At 44.9% G+C, this 27116-nt stretch overlaps 1 protein-coding gene across 6 annotated transcripts in view; it reads left to right on the plus strand.

The window, feature by feature from the left end:
* Positions 1 to 27116, plus strand: part of LOC106584205 (palladin) — a 135740-nt gene that overhangs the window by 88450 nt on the left and 20174 nt on the right. For 3 of the 6 annotated variants that reach the window (XM_082967978.1, XM_045705935.2, XM_082967979.1), the window contains one exon: positions 836 to 871. The exons of 1 other annotated variant lie outside the window; for it this stretch is intronic. In XM_082967978.1, coding sequence (XP_082824104.1) covers positions 836 to 871 — 36 coding nt within the window. Of the gene's footprint in view, positions 1 to 835; positions 872 to 17080; positions 17370 to 27116 lie in introns of those variants that run through there. 2 more of the 6 variants (XM_082967980.1, XM_082967981.1) reach the window with 2 other exon arrangements.

Below are 27116 nucleotides of genomic sequence, written 5' to 3' on the forward strand. Positions count from 1 at the left end.
TAACAGGATAAAATTGGATTAAAAGTCAACACGCCTGGCTCTAGATTACACATACTTTTGTTTGTGAGATCAGACATAATATCACTATAATCAGAGTGTTCATTTTCGGGAGTTGCTTTCATTTCAGCACATCTAATTTGTAAACATTTCAACTGTATTAAATTCTAACTTTTTTCAATTCCACCAAAAATCAACACACATCAAAATAAAGTTCTCGTTCTTCTGACGCAAATATCGAGACGGTGCGTTAAATCCCAGACGAAGGTAAAACAACGTATTCCATTGAGCCCATTTCAGCCATTACCAGGGTGTGTTTGACAGGTCATTAAACATTTCCGCGGTCGTAACCTTAACGGGGGAAAACAACAGGCAAGAGTATAATAGAAGTCTTAGGAGTCAAATGAAAGCAGTTAATCCAGAGAGATTGAAGTGGATTTTGCAACCCTCACACACAGGAAGTAGATGGCTGAAAAAGACCGCTCCACAGGTGGGCGGGGCATGCGCGTTGCTACTTGCTGTTGCTCAGTCAGGTTTGTCTATAGATGGAATTGTATGAAGCTTCTGATCTTGGCTCATTTGATTTAGTGGTTCAGGCATGATATAGGTCTTGTGCATTAGTGAGGAGGGACGTTATAGTCGCGATGGGGTCTGAGACTGACGTATTTGTGATGTGGCCTAAGACTGGGCGCATGTGAAGCATGAATGTTATGTGGGGCTCATGCTCTGTGCTTTGCACATCGCATGTGCATTGTTGCGTTGAGTTTCTGAATCCCCCTTTTGGATGCCTGTCTGGTTAACTCTTACTAAATGTTGACTTTGTCCTCTATGCTTCCAGAGCGGCGGGTATAGAGGAGGAGACAGAAACTGACAGGTAAACAACAGAAAAGTTGGTCTGGTCTGGGTCTGGTCTGGGTGAGGCTCTCTGGGTGTGATGTGAACTGAGCCCTGTTGTTTGAGTAATGCTGGGATCAGAATGCCGTGTTGGCACATTTACATTGTTTTGCTATATTTCGCTCTGTGTCCCGGATTGAGTTTCTGCAAATAGCAGGATCTCCGTAAAGCTGCTTCCTTGAGTGAGTTTTTCCATAGTAATGACATGGACAGGCTACCTAAAACAATCATCCCCCCCACTGTGAAGCGTGCAGTGGGACAGTGTACTGAGTTGTGCCGTACCCGAGGTTAAATCCCTCTCTGTCCCCTGGTGACCTGTACAAATGTTGGCTGACAAACTAAAGCCTTAGGCACCGGCCACTCTTGATCTTTAATCTCTGACCTCACGGCAGGGGTCACCGCCTCTCATTTGTTCTCCTGCACACGTTCCTGTTACCTTTAAAGTTTTTTCCATGGTTTTTAAACGGCATGCTGTTGCACAATGTTGAAGCGGCTGTTCTACAGTATCTATGTCTGTTGCCTTTGAAAAGGGATCCTGCTGTGTGACTTTTACTGCCTCTGGTGTAAAAGTCCGTTTTTATATTTGCTGGATTTGATTTGAGGACTCCAATGTAACTTTAATTGAGTTTGCGATTGAGTAGTTTTGCTAAATTGCCGTAAATCCAATGGGGACTGAATGGAAACTATGACCCTACTGTCTTGGCTCTACATCTCTCTATGTAAAACCAAACTCTATCATGCAATGGCTCTCATTTCACTGCAGCCAATAAGGTGCCTGGGTGTCTGTTTTGACTGATGTCAAAACAGGTGTCTGTTTTGACTGATGTTTTCAATAGACCGGACCAACCATGATTACAGTCTCGTTCTGCTTCAACGGCTGTATTGTATTCGGAGGGAAGAAATGTGTTTTAGTGATGGCCTAAGAGGACGTACAGTACTGTTGCATCCATGCATCTCAACCGTTACATAGGCCTACACCTGTTATTAATGTGCCACATTGCCTTGATCTCTTAGCTATGGATCTGTGGGACGGTACCTTGATTAGTAGTGTTACTGAAAGCTCTCCTGTCGATGCTATCTCAGAACTGCATTAACAGAGCTGGGCTGTGGAGAGGAAGTGGCTGTATGACTTGGCAGGCTAAGGTGACCGCAGGAGACCTGATCTGGGAAAACACGCCTGCTGTCTGTCTGCACTGTGACTGTTCTTTACTGAAGGAAGAGGGAGTTGGGTCATTCAGCCAGTCAGTCAGTCAGTCAGTGTGTGGTTCTGATGGCTGATGTTCCTGGTGTTGCCAGACCTGGTGGAAGAATCAGAGGAAGCTCTTAGGGGAGAGGCCACAGGTTGGCTGTTAGGATCGGAACATTGGCCTAGTGTTGAGAGAGGGAGGGAGAGGGGGGATAGAGAGAGACTAAATCACACAAAAACAACACTAGACACTATGGAACACAAAGTTTTTACTATCTCGTCCTGGAATATACAAGGTCTGAGGTCATCTGCCTTTGGCCTAAATAGCAGGAACCCAGACTTTTTTAAGAAATTGGAAATACAGACATTGTCATCCTACAAGAAACATGGTATAAAGGAGACAAATCCACTTTTTGCCCTCTAGGTTACAGAGAGCTGGTAGTCCCATCCACCAAACTACCAGGTGAAACAGGGAGGAGACTCAGGGGGTATGCTAATTTGGTATGGAGCAGACCTAACCCACTCTATTAAATTAGTCAAAGCAGGAACATTTTACATCTGGCTAGAAATTAATAAGTAAATGATCCCAACAGAAAATAATCCTCCTGTGTGCTACCTATATCCCCCCACTAGAATCCCCATACATTACAAATGACAGCTTCTCCATCCTGGAGGGGAGATCAACAATTTCCAGACCCAGGGACATGTACTAGTCTGTGGCAACCTAAATGCCAGAACTGGACAAGAACCTGACACCCTCAGCACACAGGGGGACAAACACCTACCTGGAGGTGACATCATTGCCTCCCCCATCTGCCCCCCTAGACACAACTGCGACAACATAACCAGCAAAAATGGTCACAACTCCTGCAGCTCTGTCGGTAGGCTTTGAGGGGACTCCTACGGTAGATACACCTATAGCTCATCTCTTGGCAGTAGTACTGTAGACTACTTTGTCACTGACCTCAACCCAGAGTTCACAGTCAGTCCACTGACACTCCTATCAAATCCCAGCAAAATCACACTCTACTTGAACAGGCTCAATCATGAGTCATCAAAGCCAAAGGATTTGAATAATATTAAGAAATGCTACAGATGGAAGTAAAGTAGTGTGGAAATCTACCAAAAAACAATTAGGCAACAACAAATTCAATCACTTCTAGACAATTTCCTGGACAAAATGTTTTACTGTAATAGTGAAGGTGTAAACTTAGCAGTAGAAAACCTAAACAGAATAGTTGACCTCTCCCTATTAAATCTAAAAATGTCAAGCAGACAACCTAAGAAAATTAACAACAATGACAAATGGTTTGATGAAGAATGCAAAAACCTAAGAAAGAAATTGAGAAACCTATCCAACCAAAAACATAGAGACCCAGAAAACCTGAGCCTACGCCTCCACTATGGTGAATCACTAAAACAATACAGAAATACACTACGGAAAAAGAAGGAACAGCACGCCAGAAATCAGATCAAATACAAATCTTAGAATCAACTATTAAAGACTACCAGAACCCACTGGATTCTCCAATTACCTTGAATGAGCTACAGGACAAAATAAAAACCCTCCAACCCAAAAAGGCCTGTGGTGTTGATGGTATCCTCAGTGAAATTATCAAATATACAGACCACAAATTCCAATTGGCTATACTAAAGCTCTTTAACATCATTCTTAGCTCTGGCATCTTCCCCAATATTTGGAACCAAGGACTGATCACCCCAATCCTCAAAAGTGGAGACAAATTTGACCCCAATAACTACTGTGGGATATGCATCAACAGCAACCTTGGGAAAATCCTCTGCATTATCATTAACAGCAGACTCATACATTTCCTCAGTGAAAACAATGTGCTGACCAAATGTCAAATTGGCTTTTTACCAAATTATCGTATGACAGACCACGTATTCACCCTGCACACCCTAATTGACAAACAAACAAACCAAAACAAAGTCTTCTCATGTTTTGTTGATTTCAAAAAAGCCTTTGACTCAATTAGGCATGAGGGTCTGCTATACAAATTGATGGAAAGTGGTGTTGGGGGAAAAACATACAACATTATAAAATCCATGTACACAAACAACAAGTGTGCGGTTAAAATAGGCAAAAAACACACATTTCTTCCTACAGGGCCTTGGGGTGAGACAGGGAGGCAGCTTAAGTCCCACCTTCTTCAACATATATATCAACGAATTGGCGAGGGCACTAGAAAGTCTGCAGCTCCCGGCCTCACCCTACTAGAATCTGAAGTAAAATGTCTACAAAAAAGGTCCAGTTGCCAGGACCACAAATACAAATTCCATCTAGACACCGTTGCCCTAGAGCACACAAATAACTATACATACCTTGGCATAAACATCAGCGCCACAGGTAACTTCCACAAAGCTGTGAACGAACTGAGAGACAAGACAAGAAGGGCCTTCTATGCCATCAAAAGGAACATAAAATTCGACATACCAATTAGGATCTGGCTAAAAATACGTGAATCAGTTACAGAACCCATTGCCCTTTATGGTTGTGAGGTCTGGGGTTCGCTCACCAACCAAGAATTCACAAAATGGGACAAACACAAAATTGAGACTTCTGCAAAAATATCATCTGTGTACAACGTAGAACATCAAATAATGCATGCAGAGCAGAATTAGGCCGATACCTGCTAATTATCAAAATCCAGAAAAGAGCCGTTAAATTCTACAACCACTTAAAAGAAAGTTATTCCCAAACCTTCCATAACAAAGCCATCACCTACAGAGAGATGCACCTGGAGAAGAGTCCCCTAAGCAAGCTGGTCCTGGGGCTCTGTTCACAAACACAAACACACCCCACAAAGCCCCAGGACAGCAACACAATTAGACCCAACCAAATCATGAGAAACAAAAAGATAATTTCTTGACACATTGGAAAGAACTAACAAAAAACAGAGCAAACTAGAATGCTATTTGGCCCTAAACAGAGAATACACAGTGGCAGAATACCTGACCACTGTGACTGAACCAAACTTAAGAAAAGCTTTGACTATGTACAGACTCAGTGACCATAGCCTTGCTATTGAGAAAGGCCACCGTAGGCAGACCTGGCTCTCAAGAGAAGACAGGCTATGTGCACACTGCCCACAAAATGAGGTGAAAACTGAGCTGCACTTCTTAACCTCCTGCCAAATATATGACCATGTTAGAGACACATATTTCCCTCAGATTAAACAGATTTCGATAAACTCCCATATCTACTGGGTGAAATACCACAGTGTGCCATCACAGCAGCAAGATTTGTGACCTGTTGCCACAAGAAAAGGTCAACCAGTGAAGAACAAACACCATTGTAAATACAACCCATATTTATTTTCCCTTTTGTACTTTAACCATTTGTACATCGTTACAACACTGTATATGTACATAATATGACATTTGAAATGTCTTTATTCTTTTGGAACTTCTGTGAGTGTAATGTTTACTGTTAATTTTTATTGTTTATTTCACTTTTGTATATTAACTACTTCACTTGCTTTGGCAATGTTAACATGTGTTTCCCATGCTAATAAAGCCCATTGAATGAGAGTCAGTCAGAGAGAGAGAGTCAGAGAGAGAGAGAGGCGGTTTTGGGTCTTAAGGGCTTGCGGCGGTGTATAAGGGTATGTATTAAGCTGTAAATGTTGGGTATGTAGCTATGCCATGAGGCAGGTCATAAATCACTTAGCTGGGAGCTATGATATCAGTTTGAGGTACCTGGGCTGCAATTTTGTAGAGAGTCTGTATGCTCAGTCCTGGTTTATGATTCAGACTCACCAGGGGTCTAAAGGGACACATGTGACCACGTATAAAGCCACACACATACGCACTGGACTGATCTGGAAGTTGTATTTTGGGACGACCTGGGTGGAATGTGTGTGTGTGTTTACGACTGTGTGTGTGTGTGTGTGTGTGTGTGTGTGTGTGTGTGTGTGTGTGTGTGTGTGTGTGTGTGTGTGTGTGTGTGTGTGTGTGTGTGTGTGTGTGTGTGTGTGTGTGTCGCATGTGTACTGTACATTGTGACGGATGGAGTGTGAGTGGTATTGGTGTCTAGTATCAACTTTCTAGTATTAATACATGCTACGGTGTGAAATTTCACATGAACTGTTTGCATTCACTATGGATTATGTCATATCCTTGCTAGTAAGAGCTGAAAGCACTGTGTGGGAGAGGCATTCAGAGAGTCAGTTAGTGGAGCTGTTGTCTCAGATTTTCCCTGACATTCCGTGTGGCACGTCTTCAATTTCTTAACTCCCGTGCTGTCGATTACTGTCAACATTGACTATTTTCACATGCCAACAAAGTTTACAAAAGATAATGACACAGTATGTATTTGTACAGAAACACCAAGGACATTCTTTTCAAGCGGCAGCCTCTGAAGGGAAAGTCCAAACCCATGTCATGTGAGGTTTTCGAGGAGAGGATCATAGCGAAGAGTCAAGTGAATGAGGCACAGTGAGGTGTGACTGTAGTACTGACTGTGATCACGGTCGCACAACATTAGATTATGGGTTGGGATATAATCTGTGGGTGGGCGTCGTCAAACACACAAGCAGCAATTACCCTGCAAACATTTGATATCTTAATCACTGTTTCATAAGACAGGGAATCAAAACATGACAGTTGAAATAGTTATCTTGCACGTATCCATTTTAGAAACAACCTTCTTTTCATCTACCGCTGAGCCCTCGCTGGCAAACCCTCTGTGAGAATCTCCACCTGGCTCCATCTTCCTGATTGCTCCAGATTATGTGAGGATTACAGATCGTGAAAAGCAGAGGAGTCAAGCACAGATCAGCAGTTTACACAACCTCAACTTTGCCTTGTCATAACCCGCTCACAATCTAAACTTAAAAACATTACATAACAAAACCATTAACCTTCACAACGCAGTCCTTGATTGGGGACTACTTGAAATGTGGTTGAGTTCTGGTTCAAGTTGAGTTCCTTCTGGTGAGTCTATAAACAGGCTGTTGATCATGAGCTCATGATGTGGCAAAGTGGGCCTGTCGTCACGGTGACGAGGAAGTGATGCTGTGGTGCCTCTCAGAACCCCTGCAGGGTTAGGGTGAGAGGGTCATCGTGTTCAGACAGCTGTGTTAATCCTCACTGTTCCAGACTGATCTGTCACAGCCTCCACCCTGAGAGACCTACCACAAGCACACTGAGTCACAACGAGAGAGAGAGGGAGAGAGGGAGAGAGAGAGTATTTGGTTTTGTAAACAGCTGAAATCACAGAACAATACAAAGTCATGTTCTGTCCTTTTGTGTCCAGGGAGCAGGAAGTGAAAGGTGTCGGCTCTGCTGGAGCCACATGGCAGACAGGGTACAACAATTATCTTTTAGGGGTCAGAGGTCAAAGGTGACTATTATGTGTTAAAATGCTGCTAGTAAATGGCTGCGTATGGGGTCACAACCTCACCATGTGGTAACCCTCCCCCTCAAGGCTTCGGGGAACTCCCATTCCTGACTAAAATGTGTGACACGCACACACACTGGGCTAACAATCCCAAACATGCAGGAGCTTAGAACAACAGCCTGCTTGGCTGTAGGTGACACCATGTGTGTATGTGTGTTAAGCCTGCAGAGTGGTAGAGATGAGGAAGCTCCTAATCCCCTTTCATTTGCTATATATTGCTTATGGATTGACCCAGTGCCATTCAAACCCATGCCGGCTGCATAATTGTCATGCCACAGAGATTAAATGATTGTGTCCCACCCCTCAGCCTTTTTAACCCTCTCTGAGGTCATCATCGTCAGGGTAACAGTGGATAACTGGAACAAACTGAAGGCCATGCTCGACCCGTTTGGTTACAAACCGCTCTTCCCCGGCGCTATTTCTCACTCACACACATACACAAATACACATCAACTGTTTACAGAGGTGCCTGGATACGGGTTGTTGTTTTGTACTCAAGAGTTCATCTCAGATTGGATTTTGATGCTTTGGAATGTTCATTACTTCTCCAACTGTGCTTATACAGTATACTTAAACAACATGTTTAATATACATATGTGGTGTTGTTGAAGCTATGGTCCGTGCCTGTCAAATTCAGAGCTTTGTGTTGATCTTGCGACCTCTTGCGTTCGGGGTTGTGTCTGTGTGCCCTATTGCTCTTTGTCTTGCGTCTTTGTTTGTGTTCCATTCAGGGTCGTGTTTGTGGGACCGTACTGCTCTATGGTTGTGTTTGTGGGACCGTACTGCTCTATGGTTGTGGTTGTGTTCCATTCAGGGTCGTGTTTGTGGGACCGTACTGCTCTATGGTTGTGGTTGTGTTCCATTCAGGGTCGTGTTTGTGGGACCGTACTGCTCTATGGTTGTGGTTGTGTTCCATTCAGGGTCGTGTTTGTGGGACCGTACTGCTCTATGGTTGTGGTTGTGTTCCATTCAGGGTCGTGTTTGTGGGACCGTACTGCTCTATGGTTGTGGTTGTGTTCCATTCAGGGTCGTGTTTGTGGGACCGTACTGCTCTATGGTTGTGGTTGTGTTGCGCTGTTGCGCTGGCTGCCGGGCTTTGTCACATATCTGTGCTGTGACTCAGAGCTGTACTCACAGCAGAGGCCTTGTGTTTATGAGGTGTAACTCATTAACTCTCTAATGCTGTATTAACAATCACTTTCTTGTAGGGGCTTTGTGTGTGGTTTTATGGAAAGCTGGGAAACATGTATGTTAAAGAGACACATATGGAACTGAGTTTATACACAGAACACTCTGTTTCTTCATTATCAGCTACCTGGCAAGCTCAGGACAGTCCTGACCTTCATTTGCAACTTGAGGTATTTCATTAATGTCATGCCAATGTTGTTAAAAAACCCAAAGTGAGACTGTTGTTGTTTATCAGCTATCTGAGTGGTTACATTTGTTGCTGTAAATGTGAACCTGGAGTGTGAATGGGTGTCTACAAAAAGAACTAGCCAGAGAAAGAGAGAGAGAGTTTTCTTGAAAGATAAAGAATAAGGTAAAGTAGAGGATACTAAGTACAGAAAGCAGGGAGGCAGATCGTTCCTCAACAACCCCCAGACTTCCCCTGAGATGGGCAGTCCTTAAAAGGACATGGCGAGCAGCAGGATTGGCTGAAAGAGCTATGGCTTGACACTGTATTGGCCGGTTGGGTTAGAGTGACCTGCAGGGAATGGAGCAGGTTTCCAAATAAGGAAGATAGTTGCTATGAAAAGCCAACTGACATTTACTCCTGAGGTGCTGACCTGTTGCACCCTGTGATTATTATTATTTGACCCTGCTGGTCATCTATGAACGTTTGAATATCTTGGCCATGTACTGTTATAATCTCCACCCGGTACAGCCAGAAGAGGACTGGCCACCCCTCATAGCCTGGTTCCTCTCTAGGTTTCTTCCTAGGTTCCTGCCTTTCTAGGGAGTTTTTCCAAGCTACTGTGCTGCTACATCTGCATTGCTTGGTGTTTGGGGTTTTAGGCTGGGTTTCTGTATAGCACTTAGTGACATCGGCTGATGTAAAAAGTGCTTTATAAATACATTTGATTGATTGATTGGTTAGAGCTGGCCTTTACAATACAGCAGGGGCATGGAAGAAAGGGATAAGGGTGAGCAGAGAGAGAGAGAGAGAGTGGTGAGAGAGAGTGGTGAGATAGAGAGAGAGGAGAGAGTGGTGAGAGAGAGTGGTGAGATAGAGAGAGAGAAAGAGAGAGGAGAGAGTGGTGAGAGAGAGTGGTGAGATAGAGAGTGGTGAGAGAGAGTGGTGAGAGAGAGACAGTGGTGAGAGAGAGACAGTGGAGAGAGAGGAGAGCGAGAGAGTGGTGAGAGAGAGTGGTGATAGAGAGTGAGAGAGTCGTGAGAGACGGTGCTGAGAGAGAGAGAGAGAGAGCGAGAGAGAGAGGGGGGGGGGTGAGAGAGAGAAGAGTGGTGAGAGAGAGTGGTATGAGAGAGAGGGAGAGAGAGGGGGGGGGGTGAAAGAGAGAAGAGAGTGGTGAGAGAGAGAGGGAGAGAGTGAGAGCAGATGAGCTCCCGCGTTTTTCAGCATGTTTTTATAAAAAGATAGATTTAGAGTTAGATAAACTTGGATTTTTCAGGAAGGAAAAATACAGGATACTACCCTCCACAACATAACCTTCACTCCAAATCAAAACTCCAAACCTGCAACCTGATTTTGGACAAAATTACATGGAAGGATTCCTACTACCAAAGATTCTTATTACCAAGCTACTGTACAGCAAATGCTCTGGGAAACAAACAACAGAAACCTGAAAACACCATCCAACCTGGAACTGAGTGAGTCATGTTTAAGTCTGAAGCTACTTTTAAAGCCAAGAAGAAAAATACATTACAATGATATATTTACTTTATAAGGACTTAATGTTAATGCTATGTTAAGGCTACCAAACTTGCTAGGACAAAACAGATCTGACTGCAACTTCAATTAGCACTGAGGTGTGAAGTGAGAGGTGTCAAAGCCACTGAGCGCAACAATGGCAGGAGAGTTTCACAGCCTACCCCACCCAAATGCAGAGGCCTTTGAAGCCCCCTCCCGCTGTTCAGAGGTCATTACAATACAGTACCCTCTGGATGTAAAAAATGAGAACGCACGAAAAGAGTACAAAAATAAGCTCCTTATGGAAAATCAAGAGACACTTTTTGCTGACTATTAGTAAAATGGGAACATAAGCAGCTTAATCTTCCACACAGACCATCCCCTGGCATGGCGCAGTGCTATATAAACACACTTACCCCTCTGTTAAGGGGGGGGGGGGGGTAGCGATGGGTGGAAACTCAGGATACTAGAGAATGAGGACTCAATGTCAACCTGTACAAGTCTGGAACAGTAATGGTACAGGACAACCCCAAACCGTTTCAGCTGGACTTTCACATAATCGCAGAGACAGCTCAGTAGGATAAGCTCTCCCTTGAGAAAGATACCCCCACCCCGAGCGTGTCAGACCAGACCTCTTCATTAAACAACCCCACAGACCAGCAACCCCAAGCGGAAAGTCTACCTCCCAGTACTACTCCCTCATTGCAATGAAGGATAAGGCAGGTGGAGTTGGAACTGCAGGTGAACACACTCTAGTCAGCACACAACATAGTCCAGCTCAACAATACCTCCCCCAACCAGAGCTGAGGGTGGAGAGAGACATATCTACATTCTGGACTGTGGTGAGACAACATCAACAGGAGAGGATCAGAGTGCTGGAGTAGAAGGTGAGAACAATGAAGTGTGACAGAGAACAACCCATTAGATAGCTGGCCACCACCCGCAGAGAAGCCAGCAGAACAGCCCACCTCACACTGACCAAAGTCTCGACATCACAGCAGGACAGACAAATGAAGAACCCCAAGCCCAGGGGATCCCACCCCCTCTGAACACCTCCCCTATCAGCCACCCTGATAGCCCTCCTGACAACCCCCACACACCCACTGAGGACATACACAAGCCACAGATTGTACTTCTTATGGACTCAAACAGGAAATATATACAGGAAAATTATCATTTTCCCAAACACAGTGTCTAAACTCTGGTGTCCAAACACCCAGTGTGTCCTAAGCCTTCTGTCTGAGGACCAACTAAGGTCACCCAGCCACATAACAATACACACAGGCACAAACGAGCTGAGAACACAGCACGAAAGGGTGGCCACAGCACTCAAGGGAGTGATTGAAAAAGCTTCTTCTACTTTCGCCAACACACAAGTGGTTATCTCCACCCTGCTACCACAAAAATACTGCCACCCTGCTACCATACACAAGGTAAACGCAAGTATTTCCCGTGACTGTGCCTCAAAACCAAAAGTCTACCTGGCCCACCACTCCACCCTGGATTTGAACAGCCTTTACGACCAGGTCCACCAATACAAGGCAGCAGTGCCCACCTTCGCCCGGACCCTAAAGGACATCGCCCTCAACTGCAGCTCCAACACCTCACACAGGAGCAACAGATCAACAGACACCCCGCCCAGTCCAGAGAGACACTCGCCCACCTTGCCCCCCCCCCCCCCCCCGGACCTACACAGAGAGGACCTACATCCACACCACAGCACCACTAGCCACATCCACACCCCCACCCCAACCAATCAACACCCCCCCAAGTCAACCATGCCCACACCCCATTTAGGCCCACTCAGATCCGACCTCTGCCCCTCCTGCCCACCCCATGCCCCCCATTCCCGCTAAGAGGCCCTCAGCATGAAAGTCACACATATTCGCCCAGGCCGTGAGCAGGCAAACAGGCCCAACCCCCACTCTTACACTAGCCCAAGGCAATGGTGTGTACCAGATGCTCAGCAGGCTCTGCTCACACAGCAGGCTCTGCTCGCCAAACTACACGACTAACAACATTGGACTCTTCATGGAACACAAAGCCTTCACTATCTCATCCCGGAATATCCAAGGCCTGAGGTCACCTGCCTTTGGCCTAAAGAGCAGGAACCTGGACTTCACCAAAGAAATCAGAAATACAGACATTGTCATCCTACAAGAAACATGGCGTAGAGGAGGTGGACCCACTGGTTGCCCTCTAGGTTACAGAGAGCTGGTAGTCCCATCCACCAAACTACCAGGTGTGAAACAGGGAAGGGACTCAGGGGTATGCTAAATTGGTATAAAGCAGACCTAACTCACTCTATTAAATTAATCAAAAAAGGAACATTTTACATTTGGCTAAAAATTCAAAAGGAAATGATCTTAACAGAGAAAAATGTCCTATGTGCTACCTATATCCTATATCCCCCCACTAGAATCCCCAAACTTTAATGAAGACAGCTTCTCCATCCTGGAGGGGGAAATCAATCATTTCCAGGCCCAGGGACATGTACTAGTCTGTGGCGACCTAAATGCCAGAACTGGACAAGAACCTGATACCCTCAGCATACAGGGGGACAAACACCTACCTGCCCAGCATTCCCTCCCCTATATACCCCCCTAGGCACAACTACGACAACATAACAAAAACTCCTGCAGCTCTGTGGCACGCTGGGTATGAACATAGTCAATGGTAGGCTTCGAGGGGACTCCTATGGTAGGTACACCTATAGCTAATCTCTTGGCAGTAGTACTGAAGACTACTTTATCATTGACCTCAACCCAGAGTCTCTCAGAGCGTTCACAGTCAGCCCACTGACACCCCTATCAGATCACAGCAGAATCACAGTCTACTTGAACAGAGCAGTACTCAATCATGAGGATCAAGAAATGCTATAGAAGGAAGGAAAGTAGTGACAAAACCTACCAAAAAACAATTAGGCAACATCAAATTCCATCCCTTTTAGACAACTTCTTGGACAAAACGCTTCACTGTAGTAGTGAAGGTGTAAACTTGTCAGTAGAAAACCTAAACAGTATATTTGACCTCTCAGCTTCCCTATCAAATCTAAAAATATTTATCATAAAACGGAAGAAAATGAACAACAATGACAAAAAGATTTGATGAAGAATGCAAAAACCTAAGAAAGAAATTGAGAAACCTATCCAACCAAAAACATAGAGACCCAGAAAACCTGAGTCGTCGCCTTCACTATGGTGAATCCCTAAAACAATACAGAAATACACTACGGAAAAAGAAGGAACAGAAATCAGCTCAATGTAATTGCAGAATCCCTAGACTCTAACCCCTTCTGGGAAAATTGGAAAACAATAAACAAACAACAACACAAAGAGTTGTCTATCCAAAATGGAGATGTATGGGTAAACCACTTCTCCAATCTTTTTGGCCCTATAACAAAGAACAAAAACATATACATGATCAAATAAAATCTTAAAATCAACTATTAAGACTACCAGAACCCACTGGATTCTGGTAGTCAAATAATGCATGCAGAGCAGAATTAGGTCGATACCCGCTAATTGTCAAAATCCAGAAAAGAGGCGTTCAATTCTACAACCACCTAAAAGGAAGCGATTCCCAAACCTTCCATAACAAAGCCATCACCTACAGAGAGATGCACCTAGAGAAGGGTCCCCTAAGCAGGCTGGTCCTGGAGCTCTGATCACAAACACAAACAGACCCCACAGAGGCCCAGGACAGCAACACAATAGACCCAACCAAATCATGAGAAACAAAAAGATAATTACTTGACACATTGGAAAGGTTTAACATAAAATTGAGCAAACTAGAATTCTATTTGGCCCTAAACAGAGAGTACACAGTGGCAGAATACCTGGCCACTGTGACTGAATCAAATTTAAGGAAAGCTTTGACTATGTACAGACTCAGTGAGCAAATTCTTGCTATTGAGAAAGGCCTCCGTAGGCAGACCTGGCTCTCAAGAGAAGACAGCCTATGTGCACACTGCCCACAAAATGAAGTGGAAACTGAGCTGCACTTCCTAACCTCCTGCCAAATGTATGACCATATTAGAGACAAATATTTCCCTCAGATTACACAGATCCACAAAGAATTTGAAAGCAAACCCAATTTTGGTAAATTCCCATATCTACTGGGTGAAATACCACAGTGTGCCATCACAGCAGCAAGATGTGTGACCTGTTGCCACAAGAAAAGGGCAACCAGTGAGGAACAAACACCATTGTAAATACAACCCACATTGATGTTTATTTATTTTCCCTTTAACATTTGAAATTTAGTTATTATTTTGGAACTTTTGTGAGTGTAATGTTTACTGTAAATTTGTATTGATTATTTCACTTTGGTTTATTATTTACTTCACTTGCTTTGGCAATGTTAACATATGTTTCCCATGCCAATAAAGCCCTTCAATTGAATTTGAATTTAATTGAATTGAAATTGAAATTTAATTGAGAGACAGTGGTGAGAGGTGAGAGAGAGAGAGAGAGAGAGAGAGAGTGGTGAGAGAGAGAGAGTGGTGAGAGGGTGGTGAGAGAGAGGCGAGAGAGAGAGAGGTGTGTGTGAGAGAGAGAGAGAGAGAGAGAGAGAGAGAGAGAGAAAGAGAGTGGTGAGAGAGTGGTGTGTGAGAGAGAGAGAGAGAGAGAGAGAGAGAGAGAGAGGAGAAAGAGAGTGGTGAGAGAGTGGTGTGTGAGAGAGAGAGAGAGAGAGAGAAGAGCAAGAGAGAGAGAGAGAGAGAGAGAGAGAGAGAGAGAGAGAGAGAGAAAGAGAGTGGTGAGAGAGAGAGAGAGAGAGAGGCGAGAGAGAGAGAGTGGTGTGTGAGAGAGAGAGAGAGAGAGAGAGAGAGAGAGAGAGAGAGAGAGAAAGAGAGTGGTGAGAGAGTGGTGTGTGAGAGAGAGAGAGGAGAGCAAGAGAGAGAGAGAGAGAGAGAGAGAGAGAGAGAAAGAGAGTGGTGAGAGAGTGGTGTGTGAGAGAGAGAGAGAGAGAGAGAGAGAGAGAGAGAGAGAGAGAGAGAAAGAGAGTGGTGAGAGAGTGGTGTGTGAGAGAGAGAGAGAGAGAGCAAGAGAGAGAGAGAGAGAGAGAGAGAGAGAGAGAAAGAGAGTGGTGAGAGAGTGGTGTGTGAGAGAGAGAGAGAGAGAGAGAGAGAGAGAGAGAGAGAGAGTATGCTTATTAGTTGACAGCATGGAAACAGAGGTCTTAGTGATGCCCTGTTGAGAGCAGGGGCTGTTTCCCAGAGGGAATGGCATTCTAAACACAGAGGAGCTCTAGCAGCCATACGCTTTTGAGAATCACATTGTTTCCGCATTAAGTCAATCAGCCTCTGATTATAGCTGCCGTCCAGATCCCTGCCCTTGTTTGTGTGTGTGTGTGTGCCTGCATGTGTGCGTGCGGGGGGGGTTCTGGTACCCAGATGCGCTCAGACGCACATCCTAACACCCAGGAAACGTAGACACAACTTCCTCTTTATAGCGAGCAGAGTGACATGAATTACAGGGTGTCTGTGATATACTGTAAAGTCAGCAACATATTGCATACATACATCACCGTTACAACACTATAGTACTCACACAGTTGTTGAACCTGTCTTCCATAAGCAGGAGAGTGAGATACATAGAAGCTGACTTGGCCGTGAGTGGTGTGACTCGACACTGGGGAGATGACTGAGCCGTCCTGAGAGAGGAACTGAACATTCCCTCGCCCCCATGTTCCCCACCCCCTGGCCCCGCCCCCTGACCCCTACCCCGCCCCCTCGCCCCCGTATCTCTCCTCTGGGACTCATCTCCAGCCACTGAGAGACAACAGCAGAGCAGATGAGATGGAGAACACAGGTCGACCTACAAATAGACATTACACACCAAAACAGAACTGATAAATGCACCAAAAATGTATGTCTGCCTCCCAAAATTGAAGGCCAAAATCTCTGGGGGAAAAAAACTGTTGACATGTTCCAGATCTGTGGGGGTGGTGGTGGAAGATTGTTAGTCTGTAATGGATTGTGTGGCCTTGTAAGTGTGATCCACTATTTGAACTAATCCTAGTTCCTAGACAGACTGCTATGGCTACGTTTGTCAGTTAAATAAAGCACAGACTATTTGGTTGTTATGTGGCTGGCATGTAGATAATGCTAACTCTGGTCTGTAAACATATGAAAAGCACAGCAGAGACTGTTTCTGTGTGCCACCCATGAAAGCTATAGTACACAGAACATAATATGGATTATATTTCCCGCCAGTATAAAGCCATAATAGAGACTTTATAACGGAGATTCCCTTCCGATTGTATCTTATCTGAGGAAGAGAGAATAACATGTTTGATGAATTTCTTCTCTGATTCAGGAACTTAATTTCCCATGAATCAGTGGGAACATTATACATCAGATCTTAGTCCGAAATAACAATACGATAAACATACGTCAGGTACCCTAATGTAATACGATCTGGGCGTCTGCCTCGAGCTGTCGCAATTCTTTCACAATCTATCTCTTTCTCTCTCACTTTCAGTCTTTTGTCTCTGACTCAAAAATAGTGGGGTGTTGTTATTCTTGGAGTCTGGTTCTGAAAGGGAAGTCTCTCGATCAGTGGGCCGTGTTGCCAAGCTTTTATTGTGAAAGAGGTGGTTCTCAGACAGGCTCAGGCTGACTCATGCAGTTAGAGAGAGAGAGAGAGAGCGAGAGAGAGAGAGAGCGAGAGAGAGAGAGAGCGAGAGAGGGAGGGAGAGAGAGAGAGAGGGAGGGAGGGAGAGAGAGAGGCTGAGTCTGTCACTGTCTGGCTGCTGGCTGCTCTATATATGCTGCTCTGCTACCTGGCAGACCGGCACAGAAACAACCACACACACACACACACACACACACACCTCCTGGGGACTACCTGAGCACCAGACAGACACACTCACCTGGACCACATCACTGAAGGTACTAACAACTTTTTTAAACAAAAATATGTTTTTTTTTGAACACACTTCAGTGGAAGTAATTGTTTATGGAGAGAGAGAGAAGGACGAGGGGAAGCCAGGAGAGGGTGAGCAGCAACGAGCAAGATGCTTTTCATTAACTCTCTGTCATGTTCAGTTCATTAGAGAGAGAACAATGAGCACACCACATTAGCACAGCCACTGTTGCTTCATGCTTACCTCACTGCTTTAATGAAATACAGTGTTGCCGTTGTAGTAAAACTTCACGAGCTAAAACAGATGGGATTAAAATCACAAAATCTTCTGGAAAAAAAACGTTCAAACCGAAGGGTTGAATTGAGAGAGGGAATGAGGGAGTGCAGAATAAGGAGAGAGACAAATGATAGAGAAGGAGAGCCAGGAATGCCTTTCCTTTATTTCTGTCTGCTTTGCCAGCCGCTCACCCAGTTAATGTTAAAAGCATGTGTTGGAGTATGGATGTGTGGTTTATAGGACCTAGGGAGGCAGAGATAGAAGCCCATTCATTCACTGAAGGCTCTGGGAAGTGGTTCGTCTGAAGAGGAGGGCTGCAGGCAAATGACTGCTTTACTAAGGGTGGTAGGGTCTGTGAGTTTGCAAGGAGTTGTAGTGTGAGTTGATGTATGGATAACAGTAGTCCAGTGCCCGTTGCTTTATTGTGGGTTGTGTCCGTGGTGTGTTAGTGGTGAAAGACTAGGTATGCTTATATAGGCCAGTTGTGTGGTGCCACTCTTGGGGTCTGTCTGATTAGTTAGCGCAATAGTGTCTGTCAGGAAAGAACAGTAGTACCAGTCCTTCACCGGTTCTCTGGTTTCTACCCCCTCCCTTCCTCTCTCTTTCTCTGGCTCTCCTCCTCTTTCTCCTTCTTCCTCTCCACTCCTGCTGCTAATCCCGTTTGATGGCGATGTCTTTCCCATTCCAATCCCAGGAAGAATGTCTTGAGCCTTCCTGCAATAAAGAAAAACACTCCGTCTCACCGGACAGAGAGAGGGAGACAGGGGAGGGAGAGAGAGAGAGAGGGAGACAGGGGAGGGAGAGAGAGAGGGAGACAGGGGAGGGAGAGAGATAGGGAGACAGGGGAGGGAGAGAGAGAGAGAGGGAGACGGGAGGGAGAGAGAGAGGGAGACAGGGGAGGGAGAGAGAGAGAGAGGGAGACAGGGGAGGGAGAGAGAGAGAGAGGGAGACAGGGGAGGGAGAGAGAGAGACAGGGGAGGGAGAGAGATAGAGAGAGAGAGAGAGAGAGAGAGAGACAGAGGAGGGAGATAGAGAGAGAGTTAGAGGAGGGAGAGAGAGCGAGATAGAGGGGAGGGAGAGAGAGAGAGAGAGAGACAGGGGAGGGAGAGAGATAGAGGGGAGGGAGAAAGAGAGAGAGAGACAGAGGAGGGAGAGAGATAGAGAGAGAGAGACAGAGGAGGGAGAGAGAGAGAGACAGGGGAGGTAGAGAGAGAGAGACAGGGGTAGGGAGAGAGAGAGATAAAGAGAGACAGGGGAGGTAGAGAGAGAGAGACAGGGGTAGGGAGAGAGAGAGAGACAGGGGAGGGAGAGAGAGAGATAAAGAGAGACAGGGGAGGTAGAGAGAGAGAGACAGGGGTAGGGAGAAGAGAGAGACAGGGGGAGGGAGAGAGAGAGAGACAGGGGAGGGAGAGAGAGAGAGACAGGGGAGGGAGAGAGAGAGAGACAGGGGAGGGAGAGAGAGAGATAAAGAGAGACAGGGGAGGTAGAGAGAGAGAGACAGGGGTAGGGAGAAGAGAGAGACAGGGGGAGGGAGAGAGATAGAGACAGGGGAGGGAGAGAGATAGAGAGAGAGAGAGAGAGAGAGCTCACTGTTCATTCTCGGTACTCCTCACCTGTTATTCTATTATATATATGAAATGGCTCCACAGATGATAGAGAGAGAGAGAGATGGACGGAGAGAGGGAGAGAGAGAGAGAGATGGACGGAGAGAGGGAGAGACATAAAGAAGGGGGTGATTGGAGCTGGAGCAGCCCTGAACTGTTAGTCTAGTTGGAATGAGCCACACGCTCTGTGCAGCGTTTAAAGGGGGGGGGAAAGAAAATAGTCTGGTTCTGTTTTATGTGGTGTGTGTGCAATTAGAACCATAAAGAGAGGGAGGTGATAGGGTACAGACGGAGGGAGGTGAAAGAGAGGAAGATGGAGAGGTTGAAAATACGTTTGGAAGTCTAGGAGAACAAAGACAGAGAGAAATTGAAGTGGGACAAGGAAAGAGACATGGAATGGAAGTTGATTAAAAAAAAAGGGCTTTTCTGTTTTCCTTTGTTGTCTATATGAAAAATGTCAGGGACTACTGCTGCCAATAAAGCACCTCAAAGGATCTGAGCTAGGAGCTGAATCAAGGGGGTTATGAAATGTCCATGGAAAGTTGGGCAGCTCTCTACTGAGGAGGAGCACTCAGCCAAACCAGGGGGGGAGGGATTAGGGAGAGTTGTATGAGTCTTGTGTGTGTTGAGAGGTTAGGCTGTATATGAGTATTGTGTGTGTTGAGAGGTTAGGGTGTATATGAGTATTGTGTGTGTGTTGAGAGGTTAGGGTGTATATGAGTATTGTGTGTGTTGAGAGGTTAGGCTGTATATGAGTATTGTGTGTGTTGAGAGATTAGGGTGTATATGAGTATTGTGTGTGTTGAGAGGTTAGGGTGTATATGAGTATTGTGTGTATTGAGAGGTTAGGGTGTATATGAGTTTTGTGTGTGTTGAGAGGTTAGGGTGTATATGAGTATTGTGTGTGTTGAGAGGTTAGGGTGTATATGAGTATTGTGTGTGTTGAGAGGTTAGGGTGTATATGAGTATTGTGTGTGTTGAGAGGTTAGGGTGTATATGAGTATTGTGTGTGTTGAGAGATTAGGGTGTATATGAGTATTGTGTGTGTTGAGAGGTTAGGGTGTATATGAGTATTGTGTGTATTGAGAGGTTAGGGTGTATATGAGTTTTGTGTGTGTTGAGAGGTTAGGGTGTATATGAGTATTGTGTGTGTTGAGAGGTTAGGGTGTATATGAGTATTGTGTGTGTTGAGAGGTTAGGGTGTATATGAGTATTGTGTGTGTTGAGAGGTTAGGGTGTATATGAGTATTGTGTGTGTTGAGAGGTTAGGGTGTATATGAGTATTGTGTGTGTTGAGAGGTTAGGGTGTATATGAGTATTGTGTGTGTTGAGAGGTTAGGGTGTATATGAGTATTGTGTGTGTTGACAGGTTAGGGTGTATATGAGTATTGTGTGTGTGTTGACAGGTTAGGGTGTATATGAGTATTGTGTGTGTTGAGAGGTTAGGGTGTATATGAGTTTTGTGTGTGTTGAGAGGTTAGGGTGTATATGAGTATTGTGTGTGTTGAGAGGTTAGGGTGTATATGAGTATTGTGTGTGTTGAGAGGTTAGGGTGTATATGAGTATTGTGTGTGTTGAGAGGTTAGGGTGTATATGAGTATTGTGTGTGTTGAGAGGTTAGGGTGTATATGAGTATTGTGTGTGTTGAGAGGTTAGGGTGTATATGAGTATTGTGTGTGTTGAGAGGTTAGGCTGTATATTAGTATTGTGTGTGTTGAGAGGTTAGGGTGTATATGAGTCTTGTGTGTGTTGAGAGGTTAGGGTGTATATGAGTATTGTGTGTGTTGAGAGGTTAGGGTGTATGAGTTTTGTGTGTGTTGAGAGGTTAGGGTGTGTATGAGTTTTGTGTGTGTTGAGAGGTTAGGGTGTATATGAGTATTGTGTGTGTTGACAGGTTAGGCTGTATATGAGTATTGTGTGTGTTGAGAGGTTAGGGTGTATATGAGTCTTGTGTGTGTTGAGAGGTTAGGGTGTATATGAGTATTGTGTGTGTTGAGAGGTTACGGTGTATATGAGTTTTGTGTGTGTTGAGAGGTTAGGGTGTGTATGAGTTTTGTGTGTATGGGGTGAATGAGGTTCTCAGAGTGGGACTGCATGGTGTTGAGTCAGCCTGTGATGTGGGTCAGGTAAATGGGTTAACACTGGTTCTAAACCTGACTGGAGGTTTGACCTACATGCTCCTTCATGTGGAAACGGATCTGATTAAGGGCTCTATTTTCGGCTGGCGTTAAGGTGGTGCTAGTGTCAAAAGCACGTTAGTTTGCAATTTCGTCATGTATAAAAACTGCCGCACTGGCATTTTCCAGCCCTAACACCAGGTTGGGTAACTTACCTGTCTTATATCAGCTCGCTTGCCCTCAGATGGACGGGGCGGAGATATTTGAGGTGTTTCCTTAAAAACATGATCCAAAATGCTAATTTCAGGCAGAGCTTGTGCGCAGGTGTAGGCCTACATGTGTGTACTGTCTCTGTGTGTGTTTAGTTTGGTGTGGTTTGTGTGCGCGCAGCTCACACCTGAGGGGTATACTACAAAGTAAAAACAAAGCTAAACTCAGATATGTGTTGTTGGTTGTTGAGTCAAAGAGACCATGCTCATTTGAAGCTTATCGTCCCCCCCAAAAAATACTCAGTTATTTCAGAACATTTAGACAAGTTAGCCGAGTTAGCTAACTCAGTGAACCTGCTTTTTTACTATACCCCTCTGTTTGAGGGCTTCACATGAATTTGTTGATGGAAGTTTATCACGCTCACTGGTTTATCTCATCCGGCGATCTGAAGTGATGATGTCAAACATAAACATTCAGCTATCTTGCTGGGGTTGTTTGTATACTGGAATCATGTATGTTGTTATTGCAGCCCCTTACTGTAAACTTACCATAGAACTCCAAATGGATGTCAAATTGCCAACAAAAAAAGAGCTCATTGTTGTTATTCGAGATCCTTGGTGAACAAAGTCGATGTATAACTGTGTGTATGACCTGTTACTTTGCTAGGGTACATACAGATACCATAGTGTCGACATTATTCTGCAGCGATAGAGATCACCATTAACAACGGGATCATGGGGATTTTGGCCCATATCTACACTTCCTGTCATTTGTAAAAGCCTTGGGTATTGTACCTGTTTGTGCATGTGTATAAACATGTGTAAGTATTGCATGCCTCCCATCTACTCCTCCTCTTGCAGTCTGATCTCACACAAACATGATATTATTTTGATCTACACTCAGCCTGATAGGTGTGTGTCTGTGAGCCACACGTCAAATGAATTCAGAATTTCCTTAGTCAATCAATCATGTCGTAGCCAGTCAGTCAGACACTAAGTCAATTAGTCACAGTCTGACGTTCGTTGATTCAGTCAGTACGTCAGACAGAGTGACAGACCAGACACTTTCTGTCAGAGATTGGTTGAGTGCAGGATGACGCACTGTAACAGTGATGTAATGGGGGCACGGTAATACTGTATAATACAGGTGAGGGAAGTGTGAAACAGGTGCTGTCATGCACAGAGAGACAACATGCACCACTGATCGTACTGTACTGTATGTCTGGTCATGCTTGGGGGAGGTGACAGGGAGAGGTGTATTTGTCTATGTGATTGCAGTGGGAGTCTGATATTTTCCCATACTCCCATTGATTTCATCATGCGTTCCTGGATCTGGTCTGATAAACTCTTGGCTCGGGCATGGTTTGGGGCCAGCATGTTGTTGTGTTACCACCTTGGGGTGTATTTCCACGGTAGGACACACACATAGGGACTGTGTTTGTTTTGGAGGTGTGATGCTGGAGCTCTGCTAGCTTGTTTGGGTATAAATAATTATTGTTTGACAAGGACACTCTTTTTAAAACTGGCACGGTGACGTGTGGTTAAACAATGACACAGACAGATACTGTACTCCAGTGGTGGTCAGTGCCGTTTATGATGAGGGAGGACAATTTTTTTTTCTCATGAGAATGGCCTTATTTCTATTACAGCATGTTGGATGACTGTCATTCATATTCCATTCACCCAGCTCAATGTAACATGAATAGGTTTAGGATACTACATGATACTGACATTTTCCCTGTACCCATCGTGAGGTTGCTGCAACCTAGCCTCTGAATGAAAGTTTACAATGTAGGTGTACACAGGTCGAGATAAACATTTGAGATGACAGACAATGACAAGTGGACAGACAGTGACACATTCAATACGGCCTCACACACACTCTTGCCTGCACGCTCTCCGTAGCCGACGTGAGTAAGATGTTTAAACAGGTCAACATACACAAGGCTGCGGGGCCAGACGGATTACCAGGACGTGTGCTCCGGGGCATGTACCGACCAACTGGCAGGTGTCTTCACTGACATTTTCAACATGTCCCTGATTGAGTCTGTAATACCAACATGCTTCAAGCAGACCACCATAGTCCCTGTGCCCAAGAACACAAAGGCAACCTGCCTAAATGACTACAGACCCGTAGCACTCACGTCTGTAGGCATGAAGAGCTTTGAAAGGCTGGTAATTGCTCACATCAACACCATTATCCCAGAAACCCAAGACCCACTCCAATTTGCATACCGCCCAAACAGATCCACAGATGATGCAATCTCTATTGCACTCCACACTGCCCTTTCCCACCTGGACAAAAGGAACACCTATGTGAGAATGCTATTCATTGACTACAGCTCAGCGTTCAACACCATAGTACCCTCAAAGCTCATCACTAAGCTAAGGATCCTGGGACTAAACACCTCCCTCTGCAACTGGATCCTGGACTTCCTGACGGATCGCCCCCAGGTGGTGAGGGTAGGTAGCAACACATCTGCCACACTGATCCTCAACACTGGAGCTCCCCAGGGGTGCGTGCTCAGTCCCCTCCTGTACTCCCTGTTCACCCACGACTGCATGGCCAGGCACGAGTCCAACACCATCATTAAGTTTGCAGACGACACAACAGTGGTTGGCCTGATCACTGACAACGACGAGACAGCCTATAGGGAGGAGGTCAGAGACCTGGATGGGTGGTGCCAGAATAACAACCTATCCCTCAACGTAACCAAGACTAAAGAGATTATTGTGGACTACAGGAAAAGGAGCACCGAGGAGATCCCCATTCTCATCGACGGGGCTGTAGTGGAGCAGGTTGAGAGCTTCAAATTCCTTGGTGTCCACATCAACAACAAACTAGAATGGTCCAAACACACCAAGACAGTCATGAAGAGGGCACGACAAAGCCTATTCCCCCTCAGGAAACTAAAAAGATTTGGCATGGGTCCTGAGATCCTCAAAAGGTTCTACAGCTGCAACATCGAGAGCATCCTGACCAGTTGCATCACTGCCTGGTACTGCAATTGCTCGGCCTCTGACCGCAAGGCACTTCAGAGGGTAGTGCGTACGGCCCAACACATCACTGGGGCAAAGCTACCTACCTTCCAGGACCTCTATACCAGGCAGTGTCAGAGGAAGGCCCTAAAAATGGTCAAAGACCCCAGCCACCCCAGTCATAGACTGTTCTCTCTACTATCGCATGGCAAGTGGTACCGGAGTGCCAAGTCTAGGACAAGAAGGCTTCTCAACAGTTTTTACCCCCAAGCCAAAAGACTTCTGAACAGGTAACCAATGGTTACCCGGACTATTTGTGTGCCCCCCTAACCCCTCTTTTACGCTGCTGCTACTCTTTGTTTATCTTATATGCATAGTCACTTTAACCATACATCCATGTACATCTACCTCTATTGGCCCGACCAACCAGTGCTCCCGCACATTGGCTAACTGGGCTATCTGCTTTATGTCCCACCTCCTGCCAACCACTCCTTTTACGCTACTGCTACTCTCTGTTCATCATATATGCATAGTCACTTTAACCATACCTACATGTACATACTACCTCAATCAGACTGACTAACCGGTGTCTGTATATAGCCTTGCTACTGTTATTTTCAAATGTATTTTTACTGTTGTTTTATTTCTTTACTTACCTACACACACACACACCTTTTTTTCACACTATTGGTTAGAGCCTGTAAGTAAGCATTTCACTGTAAGGTCTACACCTGTTGTATTCGGCGCGCCTGACAAATAAACTTTGATTTGATTTGATCGAGGGTGTGATCATTAGTCCAACAGTTGCAAATGAGAGTTTCTATTGGACAAATTCAGGAATTCTTATCCATGTTTTGTTTGCTTCAGTTTAAGAAACGTTTTCGATCAGAATCGGCGGAATGAATAAACCCCTAATCACGCATAAACACAGTTCACTTTCATAGCCACGTTGTCTTCATTGTAGCCTCTATGCAGTCTCCTCTCACCATTTCCCTTCGTTTGTGGACTTCAATGAACAACACATCAGCTGTATGTGACTAGGAAAAAAAATCTTTCCAAGCCAAACCATAACCGCTACACACAGCCTACATCGTTGTCCCCATATTAGCTAAAGTAACGTCCTAGTCAACATAGTTAATAGAACTAGTGTGTTAGTAAACCCAGTTAAGCAGTTAAACCGGCGGGGCCCCGGTGGAAATAAATTATTAAAACCAAAAGATTACTTTGAATTTGACGAGTTCCAGTGTTGTGTTGGATAGTCATAGCCAGCTAGCTAACACATCCTTCTGTTTGAGCCGGGTGTTTGAGTAACTAAAAAAAATACGAAATCTCTCTCTCTCTATTTCTCTCTTGCTTCTCCTTCATTTTTTAAGAAATTAATTTGTTCAAAACTGTTCAACTATTGTCTTTCTCTTTAAGTCAACTACTCATCACATTTGATGCACTGCAGTGCTAGCTAGCTGTAGCTTATGCTTTCAGTACTAGATTCATTCTCTGATCATTTGATTGGGTGGGCAACATGCCAGTTCATGCTGCAAGAGCTCTGATAGGCTGGAAGTTGTCATAGTTACTCTGTAAGTCTATGGAACCAAGAGGTTATGTATTGAAGTTGTCGTGACTTTACTTTCATTAATCAGATGACTGTTATTTATCTAATCAACTAACTATGTTTAATTGTTACCCGATTAAATTAAATGAATCATGTAACAATTAACTCATTAGGATTTGGGGCACCACAAGAGAAGTTCTTTAAAGAGTTATCATCTCCCAAATTAAACTCTAAAGGTCTGTACATATTACATCCATAAACAGTCAACTTATTAATCATATCATCATTCTGAACAGTCTTAACCTCCTTGCATCTGCAAAAACCCCAGCCTTGCTTATGGTTCAGTACTACACAAATTGGTTTAGCTAACTAAATGGGGTTATCTAGTCAGTTGTACAACTGAATGCATCTTTCGCATTTAACCCAAACCCTCTGAATCAGAGAGGTGCGGAGGGCTGCCATAATCGACATCCATGTCTTCGGCACCCAGGGAACACAGAATAAACATACACACATAATACATTAGAAACAGGTCCCTAGCGGACTGACAACGATATGGCTGCTTGTTACAAAAGACATGGAGAGGGCGAGAAAGAGAGAGAGGGACAGAAACACTTAACGTTGGTACATTTAGAAACTACTCTCACTTATTCTTTGCACATGAACCGCCGCCTGCTTGGAGTAAGAAATCATGAATCTATTTACGTGGAAATGCCTTGGTTTGCCATGCATCTCTCCTAGCTGGGCCTTCTTGGAAAGGGGCTTGTTTGGGCCTTTGCGTGACACGCTTGTAAGGCTCTGATTGTCCAAAAGGGGTCCCCACCAGTCTTCTACTGTTGTTCTCCTCTGCAGTCGTCTGGTATCCGGCAGCCGTCCGGTATCTGGTGACTTGTTGTGTAGTCCTGAACAGAACTACAGATTTGATTCTAATTCCATTTGCTCTGGAAGATGCTTCATTGACGATAGTCTAGCCAGCTGTGTCGATGGTTCCCAGTGGGGTGATGAGAGTAGCGTAATACGATGATTTGAACAGAGTAATGGAATGGTCCCACTTAAATTAGTTTTTCTAGATACTTTACTTAGGACAGCTTATCAGTCGTACCAGTGATTGTCCGGGAGTTGACTTTATCGTCTCTACCTCGTG

The sequence above is a fragment of the Salmo salar genome, chromosome 23 (assembly GCF_965601325.2).
Source record: "Salmo salar chromosome 23, fSalSal1, whole genome shotgun sequence".
Classification (NCBI taxonomy): domain Eukaryota; kingdom Metazoa; phylum Chordata; class Actinopteri; order Salmoniformes; family Salmonidae; genus Salmo; species Salmo salar.